Source organism: Ciconia boyciana, chromosome 1, assembly GCF_034638445.1.
Source record: "Ciconia boyciana chromosome 1, ASM3463844v1, whole genome shotgun sequence".
Lineage (NCBI taxonomy): Eukaryota > Metazoa > Chordata > Aves > Ciconiiformes > Ciconiidae > Ciconia > Ciconia boyciana.
In genome coordinates, this window is record NC_132934.1 from 18279483 (window position 1) to 18303889 (window position 24407).

At 35.4% G+C, this 24407-nt stretch overlaps 1 protein-coding gene across 3 annotated transcripts in view; it reads left to right on the forward strand.

Annotated features, from left to right (window-relative positions):
* The window catches only part of TBC1D22A (TBC1 domain family member 22A), a 185674-nt gene that overhangs the window by 51322 nt on the left and 109945 nt on the right, over positions 1-24407 (forward strand). For all 3 annotated transcript variants that reach the window (XM_072860205.1, XM_072860218.1, XM_072860209.1), the window contains exon 9: positions 17984-18093. In XM_072860205.1, the coding sequence (XP_072716306.1) occupies positions 17984-18093 (110 nt within the window). The remainder of the gene's footprint in view (positions 1-17983; positions 18094-24407) is intronic.

The following is a 24407-nucleotide window of genomic DNA, read 5'->3' on the forward strand; positions in this document are numbered from 1 at the left end:
ATTCAGTATCAAATATATGAGTGAATCTGTCTGCCTAAGCAGCTTTGGTCAAAAGGAGGTGATTTACCTATTTAATTAGTGGATTTTTAGCTAATTGTACCAACCCAATTAGTGCTACTGACATTTCTTGGAGTATAGCAACCTTGAGAAGGTGTTAATAATGAGCAGCTGAGCAGACATTTACAAGTAACTGTTTGGTGTAGTTGGGTGATAGTGTATTGCTACATATATTTTACTCATTAATATATTTGATTTCCAGTAAGGGCTTGGAAGTGTGTGAGCTAGATTACTATGTGCTGTAGAATTCATCTTCTTCCAGACCCCATTTGCTGTTTCAAGAGGTTAATGTACCCTGCCTGTCCTGGCTTCATTTCACTGCTCTTTAAACGTAACAGTGGGGCTGTATATTTGAGTATTTCCAAATCAGGTTTAGTTGGACAGAAAAGGGTTTGCGTGCCATGTGCTTAGATCACACAGCTAAATCGGGGCTTGCTGCTGTCAAAATTGGTAGCTTTGCTTTCTCTTTCCAAACCTCAAACATGCGTTCCTTTTTCTGTCTTTGGTCAGCATTGGCTTTTTTCTGGAACAGTGGATCAGTTCAGCTAAACTGGCACGAAATTAGCCCCGTAACAAAATGAATAATTTAATTTTCAGCTTTCACCTCAGGGATCAGAGATGACCATGAGTACTGGTGTGGGGATAGGAGCATGTTAGGGAAGAAGAGAGAGGCAAGATCTCTGTTTAATGCCATGTAGCTCTTAGACTGCTTTAGCTGTGTTATTAAACTGCACCCTCATGATAAGTCTTTGTGAATTCCACTTATTTTTCACTTAGCAAGTTGGGGAGCTCTCATAAAAGCATCTCAACAGGCAGATGTAGGGTATGGTAACATGCTTTTCTAGTATTTTTACTTTCTAGTACTGTATTGAATGGCCATGATTTATTATAATAGACAATACTGTTTTACAAAATCTCACCTCTACCTCTGTGTTTCAGTTTTGATTTCACTCTCTTCAGTATACTGTCAGATTTCCAGGCTAACTGTAACAGTTCATCTGAAAAGTTGGATGCATGGTTGCATCCAGTAGACCTCTTGAAAAAGGATTTGAGACTGACTGAACAAGTTTTTATCAATAATTGTGATAACCAAGTACTGTGAATATAAGTTTTTCTAGTTACCAATTTCAACTTCAAGGCTAATTAAAAAAAGAAAAAAAAAATTTGATACCTAAATTTTTTTCATCCCCCTGAAAGATAGCTTTGCTTATCATGCGTAGAATTGTTTTTAATGTTACTTCTGTTTTCTATAATCTTTTTTTTTAAGTAGTTCCATAGATCTTTATAACCAAAGTGTTTGAAGTCATATCATACTGATGGGATGGAGAAAATAACTCTAGTCATCTTCATGACCTCCACTGAAACAAAATTAAGTTATGGAAAATCCATTTGCTTAACCACACAAATTGCAAAATCAAAATTCTTATTCTCATGAGCTGGCACATACTGCAACTTTGAATAGTGTGGGCTGTGATAAAATAGTTTGGTTACAGAAGTATAGTAGTAATTGTGCTGAGTATTTCGCTCATAAAGGTATGTTAGTAGAGCAAGTAGGATGTACCCTCCGCTTCACTATTTGCCAGGGAAAAATTAACTTATTTTAACAAAAACTTTTCTGTGGTTCCTTTTAAAAAAGGTTCCTATCTATTTGAAGTGGAATAAGCCTAATTAAAGTTAGATTTCTCTGGCTGCGGTTAGCAATTGCTGTCAGAAGTGAAAAAGAGACATTAAGATTATCCTAGTAAGTATATCCTACTGCTTAATTGCCTGTTATTTTTAGTTTTCTATCTGAGAGAAAATTAATATTTTGAGTAATGGTATTCATTGCTCATAGCGTGTTATGAGTTTCTGTTTTTTTTTTTTTAAAAAAAAAGGAAATAACCCCTGAAATTTTAGGGTGTATTAGTCTTTCACATTTTTTTAGGATCTTAAATAGTCTTCAAAAAAAGGACAATCCTTTCTTTGGACAAACTAAAGCATAGATTCTTGAATGTTAATGCTGAATGGAAAAAAACTCAGTATGAAAAGTATATTTGAAAGATGCCTGTCCAAAAAAAAAAAAAAAAAAAATCATTAACAGGCAGTCTATTGTCATGTTGATGTACAAGTTAAAATATTTGCAATTTGTTATGTTAGTAGAGTTACCGGGGTGTCAGAATTCAGCTCATGAAACCAAAGCACTGAGTGTGTTTTAAGTCCTAAAACATATAGAAGGAAAAGCTCAAAGCCCATGACCTGTTGAAAAACCAAGTAATAATACTTCAGTTTTACTATTAAATTAACTTCTCTGTTGCATTTATTCTTTCATACTCTAGTTATCAATCTAAAGTCAAGTTTGGATGACAAGGGAGAACGAAAAGCTGTCACAGTTGTATTAATCTACTAGAGTTTTTTGAAGCTTCTCTATCACTGTTTGCATCTAATTTGAAACAGTTTGCTTTCTATTTTGAAAGTGTAAAGTAGATTCTACTAAATCTTAATAAGATTGTTGCATTGCTTTATGACATTACTATTTACAGTCTATATATTCATGGTGGTTTTTGACTATTGAAACAATTTTTCAGATAATGCTGTCTTTGAGTTTTATAGTTCTGAACTGTTACATATTCAGCATACTTTTGTGGGCAAATTATCAAAATATAATTCAAGATGACAGTTTGGTTTAAAATTTTTCTCACGAGCTTTTATTTGATAAATAAGAGAAGTACATATTTGCTTAAATTGTTTTTCTTTTTACTTTGGAAAGTATTTGCTCTATTCCTTGGTGCTTATACTAATTTCATAATATCCTAAAACAAGCTGAAATAATATATTTATCTCAAAACAATTCTTCAGTGTAATCTCCCCAATTGGTTTATCTGATGCAATTTGAGCCAATTTTTATAAATAAAGAAGTGTAAAAGGAAAGGTGCTTTCACCTGTTTTAAAAGCTATTCTTAACTTTCATTGTTCTGAGTCAAATTAAATACAGTAATACAAGGAATAGAAAAGTTAGACAAAATGGTAAGTGCTGGATTTGTACTAAGAGTATGCTAGAGGTTACTCAGGTATTTCAAATTTAGAAAGGTAAATGATTTCTTATGAATATACCTTCACAGGAAAACATTATTATATTAAAATGTAGCTTTCCCTTTCTTCAGGAGAAGAGAGGGTAAAAACCTGTAATCCCCAAACATCCCTTTTTTTTTTCTTTTTTTCTTTTATATTTTTTTCCCAAATGTCAGCATTATTTTTGTAGGATTTTCAATAGAAGGAAAAGGCTTTCATGTAATAAAGAAGAAAATATCTGAGTGGTTCAGACTTGTCATACTAGAAAATGCTCTTCCTTTTTCAGGGTGGCATCTACATACTAAGTCAGAGTTCCAAAGCTGTCACTTTAACCTACCTAAATAAGTATTTCAAAGCAGTGATATATCTAATTATCATACTGCAATATTTTCATGAAAGTGTAGTAAGCAACAGTCTCTGTATTCTTGGTCTGTGTTCTGGTGACAAGCTTTAAAAAAAAGTGTCTAAAGGGATTAAGGAAGATTGTCTGTGGAGAAAAGCTGTAAGAGCAACTGTTGAAGAAGCAAACACCTACTGTCTCAAAGATTAAAATAAGTGTCAGATGGAGGATTTATCAGACTTAATGATTTCTGTTGACTGGTAGTAATTCCTTCCAGGTACCACTATTTGAATTCATTGTTTTTATCTCAAAAATGCTGCCATATGTAACTGGCTTTCTTGTTAAATAGAAAATTAAATGAAAATATTTGATCTTTTTCTTTGTTGGCATGAGATAGTAACTGAAAAAATGGCAATTGCCATTTCACATAAATTTTTTTTGAATCACTTATGTCCGTAGGCGTAAGATTACCTTCATTTTCCTACTCTTCCTAACATAATACCTTGTTCTAGTACAAAAATTTCTTATTGCTGTTAGGGCAAAAATAACTGGATTATATTTCCTTAGCAGGAAGCTGTAAGTTTATCTGTTCCTCTGTTCTGTGCATTATTGGGAGTAGAGGCATCTGCAGGTGGGGTTTGAGGTTTTGGGTTGGGTTTTTGGTTTTTTTTTTAAATCTTTGTCTGTGTGCTTTGTATCGTGAAAAAATAGTATGTTGAGAATAGTGATCAGTATGTTACCATGTATGGCCCAGCCCCCATTCATTATTCATAGTAAAGCTGTGGTGTGAAGACTTTTTCAAAAAGCAGAATCAAAACGTGAAAAATAGAAAGGCTTTTATAAGCCCAAGAAGTTAAATCTCCTTTTAGATGACTATCATGGTTTTACATTTTAGAGGAACAACCAGGTAGGGACTTGAAAATTACTGATAAAAATGTCTTCAACCCATATCAGTGCCAGGAAGCCTGTCAAAAAGTCAAAAAGTCTGACAGAGGGGTGAAGGGAACCTCTGAGATGTCACCCCATAGCAGGGGAGCTGTGTGGATTCTTTGCTTAGATGTTTCCTGTGAAGTAACTTCCCAGACCCTGTCTTATGGGTGGAATCGGAGGAATTCTGTTGCATTTTTGCTGTAAGAGATGTATAGAACAAATCCCTAAATTAATAAGAAATTTCTAAGGTCAAATGGGACTAATAAAAGATTTATAACAAAATTAACTTAATGTTTCTATAATTTGGTAATATCTCTTTATGAAAGCAGCTTCTGTGTCTGTGAACTTGTCTTGTCTTCTCCCTAATAAATCAGTTGGTGTGACAAGATACATGTTCATCCTACAAACCCTGCCTTGCTTCTTTTCTGACTATACTTTTTTTCCTCTGGCTATATGGTTTCAGCTTACTGAGAGATTCATCCAGTTTGAGTTCTCAGCATGCTGCTGTCTGTGTTTTACTAGAGGAAGTCTTCAAGACCTTTAAGTTTCATTAATTTAATTTTATATCGTGATTCAACACACAAGTTATAAAAATGCTGAGGTAGCATAATTATACTAGTTTGTCTTCTATTTCTGCTGACTGGTGAGTGGAATTCCTTCTTAGACTACAGGTTGTCTCTGCTGTCTCTGTTCTTCCTGAAAGTTTATTCTGCATCATTTTACTACTGCCAGGCATTTCTGTTCTCTCCAAGAAAGTCTGTGAGGTCATAATAATTGTTCCATTGGCTATGTGATTTTTTACTTTACTTTTACCTTTACTTTTTTTTACCTTTACTTTTTTTTACCTTTACTTTTTTTTACCTTTACTTTTTTTTACCTTTACTTTTTTTTACTTTTAAAGCAATGTTTACTGTGAGGGTGGTGAGACCCTGGAACAGGTTACCCAGAGAAGTTGTGGATGCTCCATCCCTGGAAATGTTTGAGATCAGGCTGGATGGGGCTCTGAGCAACCTGGTCTAGTTGAAGGTGTCCCTGCTCATTACAAGGGAGTGGAACTAGATGATCTTTAGGGTCCCTTCCAACCCAAACCATTCTATGAATCTATATTGTGTATAGGTTCTCAGATTCATCTATGAAACTATACTGAGATCCCTGATCTTGCTTGTGTTCTACTTCAGGTGCCTTGGGTAGTTTAGAGGCTTAATATGGATTTTCTTCTGGCTTACAGTTATGTATCTAACTGTACTCTATATTAAATATTATTTAACATTTTCATAAGAAAAACAAGCTCAAAAATTTTGTCATTAGTAATCAGAATAAATAAGTCAGAACTAGTCTTTTCTGTTGATTTTAAGTATTTGAGGTTTTCAGGTAACTCAGATTTGTCTGTTAAATCACAATCTTTTTGTATTATTCAAGTATTTACTTCTAGCTCTTCTGTTTGCTTTTTTTCTCTGAGGTATGCTAAAGAGTACTTGAGAAAAAAAGATTTTTATTCCCCATGTATATAAAAAGAATTTCTGCTAACGGAAGTCCTATTTTAGTGCACAGGATGATGTGTTTACGTGTATAAATATGGTTACTGATGTGGATTTTAATTATCTGTTTTTAAAGTTTGTTTTGCATCTGTATGTGTCTTTCTAAATTTTTAAATGCATGTCTAAAGAAGAAATGTTATTTCATGATGCTTAATGGACATTCCAAGAATATTAAAAATTAAATGAATTTGATAATATGAATGTTGCCTTAAAAAATAACCCATTTCTGTTAAGTTTGAAATATCTTTTGTGGTTTATATTGTCTCATTTTTGAAGGCAGTTAAGAAACTAATAGACTTGCCCTGTGAGGAAGTCATGAGAGGTTAGTGAAAGATATTTTATTCGAAACTACAAACTGGAAATGTTGGGTCATGGGAATAAATGGAAAACAAGATCTTGAATAATGGTAGAAGCAGTAAAATGAAATTGAAGAGAAACCAACAGATTTCTGCAGGTGTAAAAATAGAAGAATTGTGAAGAAGGAGAAGGTTAATTACAATTAATGTAACTCTGGGAGAGACATGTATTCCAAAGGGAGCTGCATATTTTAGTTCTGGCTTGTGCATTTGTTTTACTCTCCCCCATGGTTTCCATATAGTTATAATTAATTATCATCTTTCTATAGTGAAGCAGCACAGAGATGGTTATACTTTCAGATCTAAATCTTCTCAAGCACGCTTTCCAACAGACTGGGGAATTACTTTAATGGCTTTTGGCATCCAAATATCACAATTTTGTATGTTTATTATGAAGTAACTTGCAGGAAGAAAAGCTAAAAGAGAAAGAATCACTTAAGCAACGATAACATGCTGTACAAATGTCAGGAACGTAACATTCAAATACTGTGGTATAGATCGGTAGCATCTCAAGACCTAAGAGAAGGTTTTCAAATTAGGTGGATCAGTGCTTTAAACAGTTGTAAACAGCTTTTTTGTCTTATTTTCAATGAGATATATGGTTAGTTATAGATTTCAAACCAATTCAAATACAGTTGTCAGAAATTTGTATGCTGAAACTTTAATTTGTATAGGATTTTCTTGTAGTTTAAATGCAAACCTTTTTTACTTATAGTAATCATGAAGTAGTTGGGCTTTTTTCATCAGTATGGGGGTTTTTTGCTTTTTTTTAATTTGGGAAATCTGAAATTTTTAATTTCTACTTTAAGCTGTGGAAAACTAATTATAAAGCAGAAGTGAAAAATTAAGTACTTAAGCACAATAACCCAAAAAAGGAAAAAAAAGGTTTTTTTGCAAACCAATTTTTCTTCTATATGTTTTAATTGCCTTATTTCATAGAAACAAAATATTTAATGCTTTTATAGCACATCAGTTTTAACAAAAAACAATGCTTTTAAAAAAATTTTTTGACTTAGAAATTGTATTGTTATCAAAGACATTTCTGAACTGATTTGCGTGTTCTATCTTTAGTTAATTATGAGATAAGTTTACCTTGTAACAGTACAACTGCAATTTAAAGACACTGTTTTTCTTACAGTAACATAGGGGAAGAAAAATAAACCATACTCTTATTTTTGAGTAGATGGAGCAGGTTTTTTTCCTAGAGGTTGTACCATGTGATATGATTATTTCTTTGTCTTAATGAAAAATACCTATACAGTATGTAAAAATATGATTGAAGCTCATGAATAAAGCAAGCCTCGTGGCTTTTTTGCCGCAGATGCATATGTAGCAGTTTCATTGGGAAATTGTAAATCACCGCAGATTAAGATAGTTAAGAAATCCACTCAACAATTAAGCAATATAACAAGTAGTGTTGCCTGTGCAGTCAGAGTTCATTCTCCTCAAATATGCTTCTTTTAATTCAGTATATGCAATTCGTGCTAAAAAGTGCAAATAATGGATGGTACTTCGGTTCTGTTGTAAATAAGGCAAGAAGTCTGTAAGGTGCATTTCTTTCTTATTAGCTGTGAATGACATGGAAGATTACAAAATAAGGAAGAATGTCATTTTGATTAAGAAATTTGACCAATATTGCATAGTTTGGATTTGCAGCAAACTGCCACAATCATAGGCTTGTGTGTACGATGTCACCAAAGAACAGTTATCTCCTCTGCCATCCATTTTTCTCTGAGAATTTATTTAGTTGGTCAGTTCAATGACAATAATAGGTTAAAATAAAAATTTCTTCATGAGTGGGTGAATTTATGCTTACATAGATTACATAGCCATATGTAAATGGTTGCTGAGCTTACTTGACAGTGGCAAATTTTTCAGTCTTTCATCACTGAAAAAATTTAACTTCTGAATTTTAAAAAGTTCTTATATTTACATACAATTTCTTGGATAGTTTTTATTACTTTTATATTTATCCAAACTAAAGTTGAACCTTTAGCCTGGTTAAGTTAGCCAGGTAATGTATTAAACATATTACTGGTTATGGGAATGTTCAAACGAGTTCTCTTTGCCTACCTTTTAATATTAAGTAACCATGTGCAAGACAATTTCCTTTTTTTTTTTTTTCCCCCCTATAGTTTCAGGTAAGAATTATTAATTTTCAGTACTTTTAAAATTCACCCTTGCATATGCAGACACATAGACAGTTGTTTTAATCTTTTAAATACATTTTGGCCTTTAATGCAGTTGATTTTTTTTTTTTCTCCTGTCCAATAAATAATTCCTTTTAAAATCTGCATTCATTTATAGATTCTTTTTGAAGGCTCTTCCATTTTAAAAAAATACAGCGCTAGAGGGATTATCTCTAAAATAGTGCTGGAATCAATCCCATACCTTAACCCAGGCAAGGCCTGTGTTCCTGAGGCTTGCTTTAGACTTGTTTGACCACCCTGTGGTTTACCCTTATCTCATTCTTGCTGTTTTGTGTGCTGCTTGTTTGTGTGTATGCACATACATAGACTTGATGCTTTAAAAAATGAAACGATAAGCACAAACTAGATAATTAAAAAATGTGGTTTGGGAGACACGTTCAACCTTTAATCTTTCATTTCCTATTCTCCAAGCACCTTTTGGATTTCTCAGGAAACTCCCTTATCAGGCATTCTAAGAAAATGCTCATCAGCATCCTGTGCTCATTGTGCATGTTGGATGCTAATTGCTAGTCCCGTAATTTGGTATCACGTGCACCACTTCTCCCTGGCAAGCTGTTTTGGTTGACAGCAGCAAACCTGTTGAAGTGATTACTCTGAGAAGAATTTGTGCTGAATGTTGTGTTCTTCATTGTTGCTAAAATATATTTTTAAGAGCAGCTGTCATCTTATACACTTTGAAGACTCCTGTTTCACAGTAATGTCACACTCAAGGATGTGGCTTGTACCTTTTTTCTAAATGTGAACTGCATTCACAGGCCAGATTTCTCCCCTGTGTAAGAGGTTTCCAGTCTTGTATTTGGCATTATGCAAGTTCTGTGGGTGCCACCTGATTTACTTAATTCTCTTTTGTTCTCTATTAGTGGTAGAGTTGTTGAAATAGTAAAGATATTTTGCATCTTTCTCATATCTGAATTGTTGAGCGGTGATGTCAGTTGTCTGTAGCCTATGAGGAACCGATGTCTTTTGTTTAATTTGCAACATGAGATGAGAATTTCCCTGTTTTTCAAATAAATTTATCATTCTTAAAAACAGGCCTGTTTCTGTGTAGATATGTGCAGTGGGTTATGAATAAGAATTAAGGGCATGTTCTGGACTAGTTAGTGTGGGGAGAAAAAAAAAGCCATTAAAATCTAGTCTAGAAAAAGCCTGAGTAGAAAATCTTACTGGCAAGCATGTAGGGCCACTTAAGGAAGTCTCTCAATGATTTACTGATTACTGTTATGGAGAATCTGGAATTAGAGAATAAGTATGTGAAGTATTTACTCTTTTGTGATAGAAGAAATTGAGAGTACTTGCAGGGTCATACATTAATTTTGATGAGCATAAAAATTAGGTCAAAGTAATCGAGTTTACAATGTTTTCGAAGATGGTGATTTACCTTGTTCTTCAGGTCAAAGGAGATTATAACATGCCCCATGTGCAGTAAAATTATTTAGAGTATTAATATTAATAAAGTAAAATGATTAGTGTTTAAAACATCATTCTTATACTGATGTATTAAGATGTTTATCTTGCTTCCTATTGCATCTTAATGAAATTGTGGCAGATCAACTGAAAACAAGTGTAAGATTATTAACAGTGTTAAAACATGCAAGTCAACAATATGTTGTGTGTATAAGAACATAACTGGTAATAAGGGGATATTTGACATGCAATAAGGTCATGTTTACCCAAGCCTGGACTGATGAGATGATTGAGTTCTTTTTATTTTTTTTTTAATTTATTTTACCTTTGTGACTGCTGTATCACAAAGTAAGGGAAGTTTTTACTTTGGTGATTAATCCTTGTCCTGGTTTCGGCTGGGATAGAGTTAATTTTCTTTCTAGTAGCTGGTATAGTGCTGTGTTTTGGATTTAAGATGAGAATAATATTGTTAACACACCGATGTTTTAGTTGTTGCTAAGCAGTCAAGGACATTTCAGCTTCTCATCCTGGCCTGCTAACGAGTAGGCTGGGGGTGCACAAGAAGCTGGGAGGGGACATAGCTGGGACAGCAGACCCCAACTGGCCAAAGGGCTATTCCATGCCATATGACGACATGCTCAGCATAGAAAGCTGGGGTGAGGTGGCTGGGGCACAGCCGCTGCTCAGGGACAGGCTGGGCATAGGTCGGTTGGTGGTGAGCAGTTGTTTTTCGTTTGCATCTATTGCCTTTCTTGGGTTTTATTTCTCTCTCTTTTTGTTATTTTCCTTTTCATTAAAATTTATTACTATTATAATATTATGTTATTTCAGTTATTAAACTGTTCTTATCTCAACCCATGACTGTTTTCTCACTTTTACCCTTCCGATTCTCTCCCCCATCCCACGGGAGGGGGGTGGGGGTGAGCGAGCAGCTGTGTGGGGCTTAGTTGCTGGCTGGGGTTAAACCATGACAATCCTTAACAGCTCAAAAGCTATTTCTATCAGATAAATATGTAATTAGTATTTTTTCAATGAGAGATATTGATGTGGTTATGTACATATTTAATTAGGTAATTGTTACTGAAAGAATTTACATTTAAATGCTCTTTTATGTCCTGATCTCCTTAGAAAAACATCGCCTTAGTGCAGCAGTGACTGAGTAGCTGTTTCATAAGGCTTTTTGAAAACTGAGTTTGAAGTGGAGTATGTAACATCTTCTAGATATGGAAATATTACTGTGCACCTCTGCATGCAATCATATGCGTACACTTTTGTAGTTTCTATACTTAGCTGGTAACTTTTAAGTTAGGTCTGTCTGAAGACACAACATCTACAGTAGATTAAAACAAAATAAACTTTATACAGGCAAGTACCTGTGCATGTACAGTCAGAACGATTTCCTTGCATCTCTGCAAGAGCTATATAATTTGAACTTGAAATATATGGTTATACTTTTTATACATTAGATGAGAAACATGTTTACACAAATTAGTGCTGAAAAAAGAAAAATTTTAAGATGTTCAGCGAATTAACCTTTCTAATGTTTACGTGTATTATTTTGTATATTGGAAGTATGTAAAGGACAATCATAATTTATTGATGATCTTACAGTCTGTTTTGGGCTTCAGCACTGGATCTTTCTTATACCATCATCCATTTTGTCCCCTACCTCCCACGTCAGTGAATTCATCTGAGTTTTGCCTGACTTAGAGTGCTGAGACACCATTTCAAGATCAAAAGCTAAAATTAAAACATTAATAAGCCAATTAAATGTCTATTTCCTTAAAAATTAGTTTCCTTTGAAAGAATGTAAGCTTTATTTAATAGGGATATTTTTTGTATGAGCTTGCTTAGTGTAATGAAGTAGTAAAGCTATCAAGTTGCATTCATTTCTTTCCCACTTTATAAAGACTGAGTATTGGTGTTAGTGTAAGTTACAGGTTTAGAGAAATTCTGAATGCAGGTTCCCTTTTTGTTGGTTGCATTTGAACACGTAGTTGGACACAGATGGCTATTTGGATGTGTTGAGAGGGCTGCCAGTTACTGTAGCAATATCATTAACCCATTTTAATAACATCATACGTTTTCAGTATTTTTGTTTTATTTCAGAACGTGATTTCTTCATAAAATTCTCTCTGAAATTAAAATTTTCCAGTTCTTTAATGAAAAAAATTGTATTGGATTATTCCATCTGTCTGTAATGGCAGATGTTTTTACCTATGATCTGTACTGAAAAAGTGAAATTTAAGCATTTTTTAGAAGAAATCAAATACATCTAAAAGGCAGAGATCAGATACGAACTTAATTTTAACATTGTGAACAACTACCACCAAAATCATCAACTGGGCTTAATCTCATATTGAAACCTATTTTTAAGGGAGACAAACCGTTATCATCTGTTTATCATGTTTATTTTCTACTGTCATTGGAAAAAGAAATCTGTAAGTAGTTGCAAGTAATATTTTTTTTTTTTTACTGCTTATGCCTCTGCCTTTGGGAGTGGATCCAGTTAAAGCTGCTTAGAAAAAGTTACTCACTCTTTTCACACTGTGGGAAGTTTCAGAAGCATACACTGGAAATGAGTAAAGAACAGCTAATACCATGCTCACAGCAATGCACATATTCAGATCAGCATGTCATTGACTCCATGCTACAGCAGTTTTCCTCCAGGCAACTATTTTACTGTCTTCTACAATTACATAGATAACATGATAAAGATCTCCACAGGAAACTGAAGAAAATGAGAAACGTTGCTGTGAGACTTTGTAATTGGGAAATTTTATGCAGTGATCTTTTTTTCCCAGATATTGATACATGTACACGTTGGCCTGCTGTTTTCCCCCATATTCTTGTTATTTAATCTTTATATTACTGTCCATTCAGATTTTACTCACTGAAAATAAATTTAACGTTGTCTAAAACCAGAATTTGCAATTCTGTTTTCAAGCACAAATCTTAAATTGAAATAATCTCATGTACTTTTGAGATGGTTATTTTTGCCTCTTCTGTTGTTTGTCCTGAAATCCTTTCCACTCTTTCTTTTCTAAACATCTCTAGTGCTCTTATTTCTTCATCCAAATAAGCAAAAAAAAAAAAAAAAAAAGGGCAGTAACACGCAGCTTGATTACTTTTCCCCTTAAAACTGCTTGGAAAAAGAAGCACTTTGCACTATGTGCCTACACAAATAAATGAATAAATGTTAAATACGTAAACTGTTATTTTGCATATTATTCTGCCAATCAAATGTTCCTTAATTGGAGGTTGTCATGAAAATGGGTGGCCTTTTTTAATTTCAGCTGTAGTGTGGAAAAGGGTCATTCAGATATTCAGAGTCAGTTTTGAACTTCCTCAATCGAGTGCAGCAAGTTAAGGCGAATTGATGCAGCAGAAAGCATAGCACATCACTGAGCACTTGCTTGTTTGGTGGCTTTTGTGATGCTGTGCCTTCTTCATTAGATTTACGGTCTGGATGGCTTCCACGGTGTAGCTCCTTGTTCAGCATACACCACATTTAAATCAAAAAGTACCAGTTAATACAACATATACAAAAATGTACTTCTTAGCTGATCTAATGAAAAATGTATTTTAATATATTTCTAAGTAATTAGACTTACTCTTTGAAATATTTGGTTGCAGAGTTTTAAGCTAAAGTTTGAGACAGTTGTTTTACATAGGGTAAATACTACTAGTGTATAATTAAAATACAATTGAGTTGCCTTACACATTTAATTAGATCTTTTGTGTGTGTTTCTAAACTTTATTATCTGACATTGGAAGAGATGACTTAGTGATGCATGAGAAGCACAATGGTAACAAAAATTGGACTGCAAGTAGCTTATATATTTAAAGAACATATAAAAAATCCTGAATATTTATTTTGCATTTAAGAGGCTTATGAAAATGCTAGAGATCAGTCAATATAAGCCACAGAAAAGGATTATGTTCTTGGATGTCTCTTCCAAAGGGAGAGACAGAACAAGAAAGCTGGATGAGTACTTCCTAAAAGTGCCGTTTTTCTTGCTGTAATGGTTGAGCTTGCGGCTCTGTGACATTATATTTAGGGACTATGGATTCTTTTAGTGAAAGAATTGGATGGTTCCTAAATGCTGTCTGTATCTTTTGGTTTCCAGGATCACCCAAACTAGAGCAGAAAGAACTTGATAACAGTTTCCTTTCAGTCTCGAATTTTTTTTTGTTTCCCTGTGGAGTAATGAGAATTGTACTTAGAATAGTGAATTTACATCAGACCTATGTTCTTTTCAGAAGAGCCTGTCCTGATATCCTCTATGTGCTTGGTGAACATACCTGTGACGGAAAGTGGTTGGAACCATTGGAAGATGTTTCTTAAAAGCTCTATTCTCCTTTCTGGGAAAAAAATTAAAACTTTGTCTTTCTAATTTGATAGTCCTTCCTTACTAGAGCAATTACAATTTTGTTTTTCCAAAATATTAATGCTGGGGTGTCTTTGCTGTCCAAGTTGCTTCAGCCTTGTTTCTCAAACTGCTGCTGTTATCTCGCAGCCTGTCATTTTCGCTTGCTGCAGGTAGTTCAGTCACAGGATGGGAAGCCTTTTGATGGGTGTTTATAGTTTTATTTCAGCTGCGTTTAGACTTCCACAGTTTAGAGGTCTGCATTCTGAGGCAATCCTTTTAAGTTCAAGTTACAGCTAATATTGAGAAACAGGATTTTCTTTGGATGTGATTCACCTGATTTATTTCAGGTTTCTACTTTAGAACAAGAGAGCTAATACTCCGTCACTACTTGGTTTTCTGTGTTGGCTGTGAAGGGAGGTGAAGACACCCACCTTTGATGGTTAGGTGTATCTTCAGCTTTTTTGTTGGTTTAAATCCTGGTATAAGAATATAGTGTGAAATGGTAGATTTAGAAAGAGAAGGACAAAAAAGAGGTAAGATAAGAAAGATGAGAAAGAGAAGATAAAAAGTCTTTTTCATTTGTTATCTTTTCATGCCCACCTGTAGAAGAGTTATTGTGTTGTGCCACGGTTTATAACTTCCTTTTTGTTCAGAAATGTGATAGCAGTATCATGAAAAGAAAAGATGCTCAAAGGCAGGAAATTTGCAAAGGAACACACTAGCTAAGTAGTAGTTATCTCATTCTTTCAGCAAGTGTTTAGTGAAGGAGGGTCTGAAGACTGCTTGTTTTCAAGGGGAATAAAGTTCAATATATGTTTGTGTTTTATATAAATATGAGGAACTCTGGTTCATTTGTTGTTTTTTCTGGAGATGTGAGGCAGAGAGCAAATGGCTTACTCCTTTTTTTGCTGTTTAAAATATTATAATGAAAATTAAAAATATTAACTAGACTTTTTTTCCCCACTGGGGCACTGTTTTATGAATATATAATAAACATAAACTGTATAACTGTAAGACTATTTTTATGAGTTAACATGTATAGGATATACCAAAAAATTTGTTGCTGCTGTAGAGGATACATCATTCATCTTCTGTCAGGAAAAGTCTTTCTCTTTTAAATTAATGGGAATATTCATCCTTAATTTTCATTTCTGAACTGTGCAAAAGGGCTTCTCTGCTGAAAATGGTGGGGTTTTCTTGTTTGTTTTAAAATCTCAAGGCACATCAGGTTGGACATAGGTAGATACTTAATATTTATTTTTTCACAGGTTCATATGAAACTCATCATCTTAAACTGACTTTTTTTGTCCAGGTTAAGTCTAATAATTTTCAGTTTTCCTGTGAGTAGGTCTTGTGAGCACTCTTAGTAATTTTTCTGTGAGTGGACTTAGTAAAGGACATGTTGACATTAATAATAATTTGCTACTTTTTCTGGACTTTGAGGGACCTTTCTGTTAAAGTTTTCTTTTTGAGCTGCGGAACTGGCATTTTGATTTGGATTAATTTTGCCAAATGTACATCACCTTAGCTACTTGTCTAATCTGAGTTAGGTTTCTTCATTGCTAGATGTTTTGGGTTTTTTCTTGATGTTGGTCTGTTTGCCTTCAGTCCTTTCTTGTTATCTCCATTGTATTCAACCATCTTTACCATAAAAAACCTTTTATCTTTTATATTATGCTAGGCTTTTCTCTTAACACACTTTTTCTGAAGGGGTTAGATTTAATAAGTGAAATGAACCCAAGTTTGTTCTAGAAGCTGTCTTTAATGAGGGGATTCTAATAAAGAAAGTGATGGGAACTGAACAGAAAGATGTTGGAGGGGAGTGTTACTTCCCAATTGCTGCCTGTTTTCCACAAAGCATTGTGAGACTTTGCTGTCCGTTGCTGGGAGAGGCGTATGATACTGATTTTCGGGGGGTGGGGTCTGTCCTCCTTTTTGCTTGGAGAAATATGCTGCTGACATTGGGTAAGGAGTTTCTTCCTCCTTGCAAAAGGATCTGCTGTTAAAAAAAATTTGCTGTCGCAGTCTGCTACTCACTTTTTCTTCATTGTTTTGAAAGGCAGTGTTATATCTGAGTTTATTGTATAGGGTATTTAAAATATGTCGGATACTTGTTTGTTGATCTTCTTTTAGAAACGGGATTTTTAAAACTGTACTCCAATGCACAGGTGGCATTCATTTAATAACCAGTAAGTGACTAGTGGTGCATTGTGTACAGTCCTGCCACCTCCGAGATCATCGTGTGCTTTTATTTTATGGAGTCTCTGCTGCAATCTCCTGTTTTACTTACCAGGTTTCCCAAGATCTTAGCTAATGTTTTATTAGCACGACCTAATCTCCTTGTCCTACAGCTATTAATATCTCACAGTCCAAAACCAATGATCCTTTAGAAGATGCACACCCACATATAGGCACCATTGCAAACAAGAATGCTTTGGTAACACCTTGCTACCGGTGTCTCCTGGTAGTGGTAAAATCACTGGTATGTTAAAATTATTTTATAACGTGTAATACTCATGGTTATTACCAATTGACAAATAAGTGCTTTAAGGTAGCATAATCAAATGTGACGACCTGAAGATGTACTTAGACTTCTGTAATGACATACTGCAAAGCTATGAGACAGATAATAGAGGAGTTTTAAGATACTACATATTCTTGGTTTTCTCTTACTGTTTATTCTACACTACCTTGCAGTTGTGTAATGGAGGAAATTCCGTCTTTGGTATATCATACTCTGTTTAAATAGAATCAAATACCTCTCTCTTCTGCACCTCCCCTTCCTTGAGAAGAAACCAGGGCTGAGAAGGATGCTTCTTTGATTCTCATCTTGATACAGTAAGACACTATGAGCTGCTGGAAGAGGGAAGCTACAGCATTTACTAAGAGCATTCCCAGCCTGTGTTAAACTCTCTTCTGGGGCTGTATGGGAGCTTTGGGAGTTAGCTGGCAAGGCAGCACATTGTGCGTTTTTTTTCAAAATGGATAATTCAGATGCCGTGGTTTAAAAATAGATCAACGTGTCTTAGGTGGTAACATTTCAGTTCATAGTGAAATATGAATTTCTTTTAACACACTTGTGTGAAAGACTCAGTTGCCATGAATTAGACATAATTTCAGTTCTGTGCTTTTCCAGTATTGAGAATCATGGGGGTTTTTTTTGGGGTGGGGGGCAGGAATCATCTGTTTCTTTTTGTCTGATTTCCTTCTGATTCCAAATGCTTGCCTGAAAAACAAATTCTCCTTGAAAAGCTGTAGTCAGCTTTCTAAATAAATTTCACTGGTTTTCTAAAAAGTATTTTTCAGGGCTTTTTCTTCTGTCAAGACTGGCAACGTATTTTGCTGTGCATTATGCAAATATAGACATGTTATGCAGAGATTGTTCATACATAGCTTGAGGGCTCTCAAACTGCTTCTGATGATCCTCTTTCAGGTGTGAAATGTTTAGAATGAAGTAATTTATTATATATTAATTCTGGTTAACCAGGCATGATCTGAGATTTTCACAGTCTGCAAGAAATTAAGTATTCATTAACATTTAAAGCCATTAGATGACACAGTTGAGCAATAAATGATTCATTTAGTCCCTGTTAAAGTAAATGTGCGTTGAAGTTTCTGACTAGAAGATAAGTGGTGGTTGTCTTTGTTTTCAATTATTTCCTCATCCTTGCTTTATTTATTCTGTGCACTTCATTGACTTGTCTTTCTCTCTCTTTTCCTGAAACAGAAGAAGAAGAAGTGGAAAATTTTGATGTTTCCAGTCTGCCTGAAGAAGTGCTGCAGAACATAGAAGCTGACAGTTACTGGTGCATGAGCAAGTTGCTTGATGGCATTCAGGTAAATTGATTTTTCCTGTCTCTAAGTAGTGGAGTTAACCGATTAATGTCATGGCTTTGAACTACTTTAAGGTTGTTGAGAAAGAGTACATCTATGAAAAACAGGGGAGAAGTAGATTTTCCCATTGGAGAAATCTGCTGCAAATTTGACATAGTGTTAAGAAAGAAAAAGGAAAAAAAAAAATTTGCAACTTCTTTTCATCAAAATGTCTGCATGTTTCATTGTAGTATGATGTTCTAGAGCAGAGTTGAAATCTCCACTTGTAGAGGCCTGTTGTGCACCTCAGTCACCAAGCATGGAGAATGTTTGCTCAAGCCTCCAAGTAAAATGGTCTCACTGAAGTGATGAAAAGCTGGCTTATTTATTAATATTTAAGTCATTAGTATAACAAGATAGAATTGCTGTCTTTCTAGTTCCTGAAGTTATCTTCATATTTTTAAAACATCCATTTAAAACTTGATACTTATGCTACTTCACTGAGTGTGTGAATTTTTTCTATGTGGAGAAGCTATAAATGCAGGCACAGTTTTCTGTTAAATGCAGCAAGTTACAGACTAAGAATGGTGGATTTGTGTGTACATGTTTGCATTCGTTGTCATATAAGTTTATGAAGATTAGAAGGACCTACAAGAAATAGTAAATATGTAGCTGAACATCTTGCATTTAGATGACGGAGGAATCCATACAATCTACCATAGATTAAATGGGAGTCCAAACATCTGTATTTGATATTTAGCATATTAAAACACTTTATGCTGTAATGCTGATGCATGATAAGTAGAAACTTCGGACTTTCCAGTTTATAAAGGACTTACCTGAATTAAATTTTATGTTGCAATAGGCATCAAGTACTATCTATCTAATACCTGTTTTTCAAATCTGTGTAATTTGAGATAAACATTTTGAATCTTGCTAGCAAGTAAAAATAATCTGATTTTGTAAACTCAGAATATATGTACTAAAACAATAGTCATTATGAATTCCTGGGTTACAACGGGACCAAAATTGACCTTTGCTAGAAATGTGAAAGTTTCTGAAAGGTGATGATTTCTATTTTGCACTGGCAACAAAGAATTGTTTTTAGCGATGTTTGGTAGGCAGATGTTTGCAGTCAGGGTTCATTTGCTGCTTTCAGTGAGCTGATTAGAAAATAAATTATGGTTACAAATATTTAGCACATTGCTGCTGCTGCTTCTTTTCTTTTTTTTATGTTCATACCTTCCCTTTCTGATTATTCCCTGCTTTCAAGTGAGCTACTTGTATAGTGTAGAGGATCTTTTCTGTGAAATTGTTTCAGTATTATTTTGGTGACAATAGAAATTGTTACAGGGATAGCAAAACTTTGGTTGATTTATTCCTAACATTCTCTTAAAAGATGATGTGATGGACAAGTGCTTCTACTGTACTTATTAGATTCAATCCTTTTGATACGTAACTTTATTTGTTACGTAACTTTACGTTGCTTTATTTGTTTTTAAATGCTTTGGACAAATGCTTGAAAATTACAGGTTTTGTTTCTCCAAGTGGTTTCAATGTAGCAAAGACCCTGGAGGTTGAATTTATGTGTGTGGAAAATGGCTATCCTCCAGTCATTAGTAAATCATTATAAAATGTGAATAACCGTAAAAATCCTATGAATTGAAGCTGTACTTTTCAGTGAAACTAAATTAATGGTTTCCAGATTCTTGATTTTGATTGCATTTTTTTGATATTTCTTTCCTTATGGCACTTAGTATTTTTAAAAGTGCTTTAACATATTCTTGCCTATGACTTATGTTTTAATATGAATGTTTCATTGGCTAAGGCATATTGTGAATTTAAACTTGTAACAGAGTTCCTTTTTGTTATAAATTGTTATAAAAATGTTATAAAATTGAGTGAACAAACAGAAATCTTTAACTTCTTTGAAGGTATTTTAAGTGTGTTTCTCCTGGTTAAAGGTCAAATGAGTAGTAGCTCAGTGTTTTGTGTAGCATTGTCGAAAAACATAGTCTTTTTGTCATGTTGATTCCTGTAAACAAATGCTGCTTTGCTTATTTCAATCTCTCAGAACTACTACATTTTAAAATATTTGACCACATATCAAAAAATATGTGAGAATTTATAAAGGAAAAAAAGTGAGAACTGGAAACCTACTTGAAAGGAAGAAAGCCAGGTAAAGAAGCACAAGCCCTCCAACTTTTTTACCTGTTTCTGGAACATCTTCTGTCACAGGCCTGCTGCTCTGTTTTTTTTCCAGAAAAGGAAGTTCAGAGATTACATCATTTCTCCTTAAATTCTGTTTTCATACAAAACCATCAAGTACTGATAAACAAAATATTGAAACTAATTGTAATGGAATTAAACTGCATCGATGAAAATTTAAGCTCTTACATAAATGGAATGGTTATCAATTGGATGTATTCAAGGATGCACTCATCTATCAAAAGCAGGCTTGAAAGATTATGCTAGTGGTGTGACTAATGATGTTACAGTTAATTCAGTGCCACTGCAGAGTGCTGCTGAAATGGTTTGCTTGGTTTTTTTCTCCCATTCTGCTGTTTTTGGTTCCCTTCTGTGTTGATATCACTTATCAGATAGAGGGGTCATGTAGTTGCAGGTTGAGTTGGTTGGGAGAACTAACCCAACAAGAAATTAGCTCATTGAAAGGAAGGGTATAAAAAACCCCAGAGAATAAAGATTGTTTTACTGAAGGGATGCCATCCAGAGGGACCTTGACAGCCTTGAGGAGTGGGCCCATGCAAACCTCATGAAGTTCAAGGCCAAGTGCAAGGTCCTGCACCTGGGTCAGGGCAGTCTCCAATATCCATACAGACTGGGGGATGAATGGATTGAGAGCAGCCCTGAGGAGAAGGACTTGGGGATACTGGTGGATGACAAATTGGATATGAGCCGGCAATGTATGCTTGTAGCCCAGGAAGCCAATTGTATCCTGGGCTGCATCAGAAGCAGTGTGGCCAGCAGGTCGAGGGAGGTGATTCTTCCCCTCTGCTCTGGTGAGACCCCACCTGGAGTACTGCATCCAGCTCTGGGGTCCCCAGCACAAGAAAGACATGGATCTGTTAGAGTGGGTCCAGAGGAGGGCCACAAAAATGGTCAGAGGGGTGGAGCACTTCTCCTGTGAAGAAAGGCTGAGAGAGTTGGGGTTGTTTGGCCTGGAGAAGAGAAGGCTTCGGGGAGACCTTATTGTGACCTTTCCGTACTTAAAGGGGGCTTATAAGAAAGGTGGAGAGAGGCTTTTTACCAGGGCCTGTAGTGACAGGACAAGGGACAACAGTTTTAAACTGAAAGAGGGTAGGTTTAGATTGGACATGAGGAATACATTTTTTATGATGAGGGAGCCCAGAGAAGTAGTGGATGCTCCATCCCTGGAAGCGTTCAAGGTCAGGTTTGATGTGGCTTTAAGCAACCTGATCCAGTGGAAAGTGTCCCTGCCCATGGTGAGGTGTTGAACTAGATGGACTTTGAAGGTCCCTTCCAACCCAAACCATTGTATGATTCTATGATTCTAACTGACTTGCATTCTGGATACACGATCACCAAATCCACTGGTGGGGGGCAAGAACTAGATGGGGATGGATGAGGTGGGACCTGGAATCATTAAACTTAAGATCAGGTCATGCCCCAAATTGCATAAGATGATTTACATCAAATTTTAATAATCCTGTGCTCCTGCCTGCACCTGAATGCTTCCTGTTGTGAGCTGATTCACAGAGCTGAACTGCCTGACAAGACAACAAAACAAAAAGCACTGGTTGGTTTAAAGGTGAACACCTCCAATAGGTACCATAGCAAGGAAATGAGTAGAACTACACAGTAGGGCCAAGGCAGGATCATGACGGCTGAGACATAGATTTACTTTAACAGCTGTAGATTCTCAACTTACCAACCTTGTTGCCAATATGCAGTAGTCTAGATGATCCACTTAAGTCTTTATACTTCTCAAGAAAGTTGCTGCTTATTGTTTCTTGGATATAGTCATTAAATTAGTTCTTACTACTCCTTTAGTATTTTCCTTGTGATCTGCCATAGATAATGGAATGTCTTTACAGCCAACCAGGAAAAACTGCTTCTCTCTCACAAAGCCACAAAACCAGACGACATAAAAACACGAAACCAAAGGAGAATCCTGAACAAGATTAGTGCTATTACCTTTCCTTTTTTCTGTGAAAATATGTCGTAAGAGACTCGTGTGACTACTGATACTTTGTCTGAGATGTCTGAATAAACTGCACAAGGGTTTTAGAAAAGAGGAAGAATATGTGACGTGCTGATAACTACAATCTAAGTATTTCTGCAGAATATATCTCTTAATTTATTCATCAATATAGGCTTCCATTTGATTTTGGCCTACCAGTATTGGATAAGTTGAAAGGTTGTACTCTGATAAGAATTAGGGTCCTGTTGTGAAATTTTTGACTAATACGAGCTAGATCGTTTTTTGTGTGTTTGTCTTTCCAATGCATAAGAGTGTAATGGAAAAATGATTGTATTTGTATCCCTTTATTATTCTTAACAGAAAACTCATTTATTTTTCCAGCCCATCCAGACTGTCTCATTTTCTTGATTCCAGAATTGTCAAAGGTGTTATTAAGAAATATGTATTTCTTGGTCGAGTTTTGCTACACATAGTATCTATTACTTCTCCCTTCAGCACTCCTCTTGCCCCCCTCCCCTTCTTTATCTAATGTGACTCTGCGTATTTTTAATATAACAGCACATCTTTGAACCATAGGGACCTGTGGAATAAAAGACAGTGTTGGCATTGAGCAGCATGACAATCACTTCCTGACATGCTTACAGTTCTTAGCCTAGAGAAGAAATAAAGAACTTGGTCAAATCATCTGTTGCTTTAGCAGATTCACTCATGCTGGTTTTTGGTGATCTGGGGGTGTGTATGCAAGTATGTCTTTATCTTCAGTTAGAGGTAATACTTCTCATTTTTCTTTTGGATAACTTTTCCAGTAGTTAATGTTTGATATTACTCAATAGTTTAATCTATTTTGTGTTTTCAAATCTTCGCATCTTTCAAAACTTCGCATCTTCTTTCTCAGTTTGTTCTCTCTAGTTATGGACTACTAAGTGGCTACACGTATGTCTCATCACAATTTGATAGAAATTTTTTAAAAATTGATTTAAGTAGAAATACAGTGAGATTTTTTAAATATAAATTTGTCTCTTTCTAAGATGTCAGTTAATCTTATAATCTGTAGCTGTATATTCTGTCTTATAGCAGTCACTTTTGGATGATGTTATGCTGTAATGGTTTTCCTTTTCAGTGCTTCATGACTGTATGCTGCAATTTTTTTCTTTATCTTTTGTCCCAGAAAGATTATACCTCATTGCGATTTTTTCTTATTTATTTCAGGAAAACAAATGAGAACTTCTAAAATCATAAGAACATAGGATAATTCTGGTAGGAAGGGGCCTCTACAGGTCATCTAGTCTAACCGTCTGCTCAAAGTAGGGTGAGCTCTGAGGTCAGATCGGGTTGCTCAGGGCTTTGTCCAGTTGGGTCTTGAAAACTCCAAGGATGGAGACTGGGGGTTAACCTGTTCCAATGCTTGATTGTCCTCATGTTGAAAAAGTTTCTCCCTATAGCCAGATGGAACGCTTCATGTTTGTTTATGCTGCTTGTCTCTTATTCTCCCACTGTGCACCACTATTAAAAGCTGAGCTCTGTCTTGTTGATAACATAGGTTTTAGCAGGCTGCTGTTAGGTGCTTCTGAACCTGTCTTTTCTTCAGGCTGAACAACCCCAGTTCCCACAGTCTTTCACAGGCCCTGTGCTCCGTACCTCTGAGCATCTTGGTGACCTTTTGCCCTTGCTCCAGTTTATTCATGTTTTTCTTGTATTGAGGTCCCTAAAACTGGATGTGGTATTCTAGATGTGATCTTGAAATACAATAAATTATTTTTAAACATTAGAAGAAAATTCTTTACTGTAAAGGTGATTGAACTCTGGAACTGTTTGGTCAGAGAGGTTGTAGTGTCTTCATCTTTGGAGTTCAAAACCTGACTGCACATGGCCTTGAGCAGCTTGTCCAGATCACCCTGCTTTGGGCAGGGGTTGGGCTTAGATGGTCTCCAGAGGTCCCTGCCAAGCTCAGTGATTCCACAATGAGTGCTGAGTGGGAATAATCACTTCCCTTCATTTACTGGCCCAGGAGGCTGCTGGCCACCTTTGCTGCCAGGGCATACCACTGGCTCAGTCTGAGCTTGCTGTCTGTTGAGACTTCCAGGTCCTCTTCCACAGAACTCCTCCCCAGCCAGTTAGTCTCCAGCCTGTATTCTTGCAAGATGCTCTAATGCTG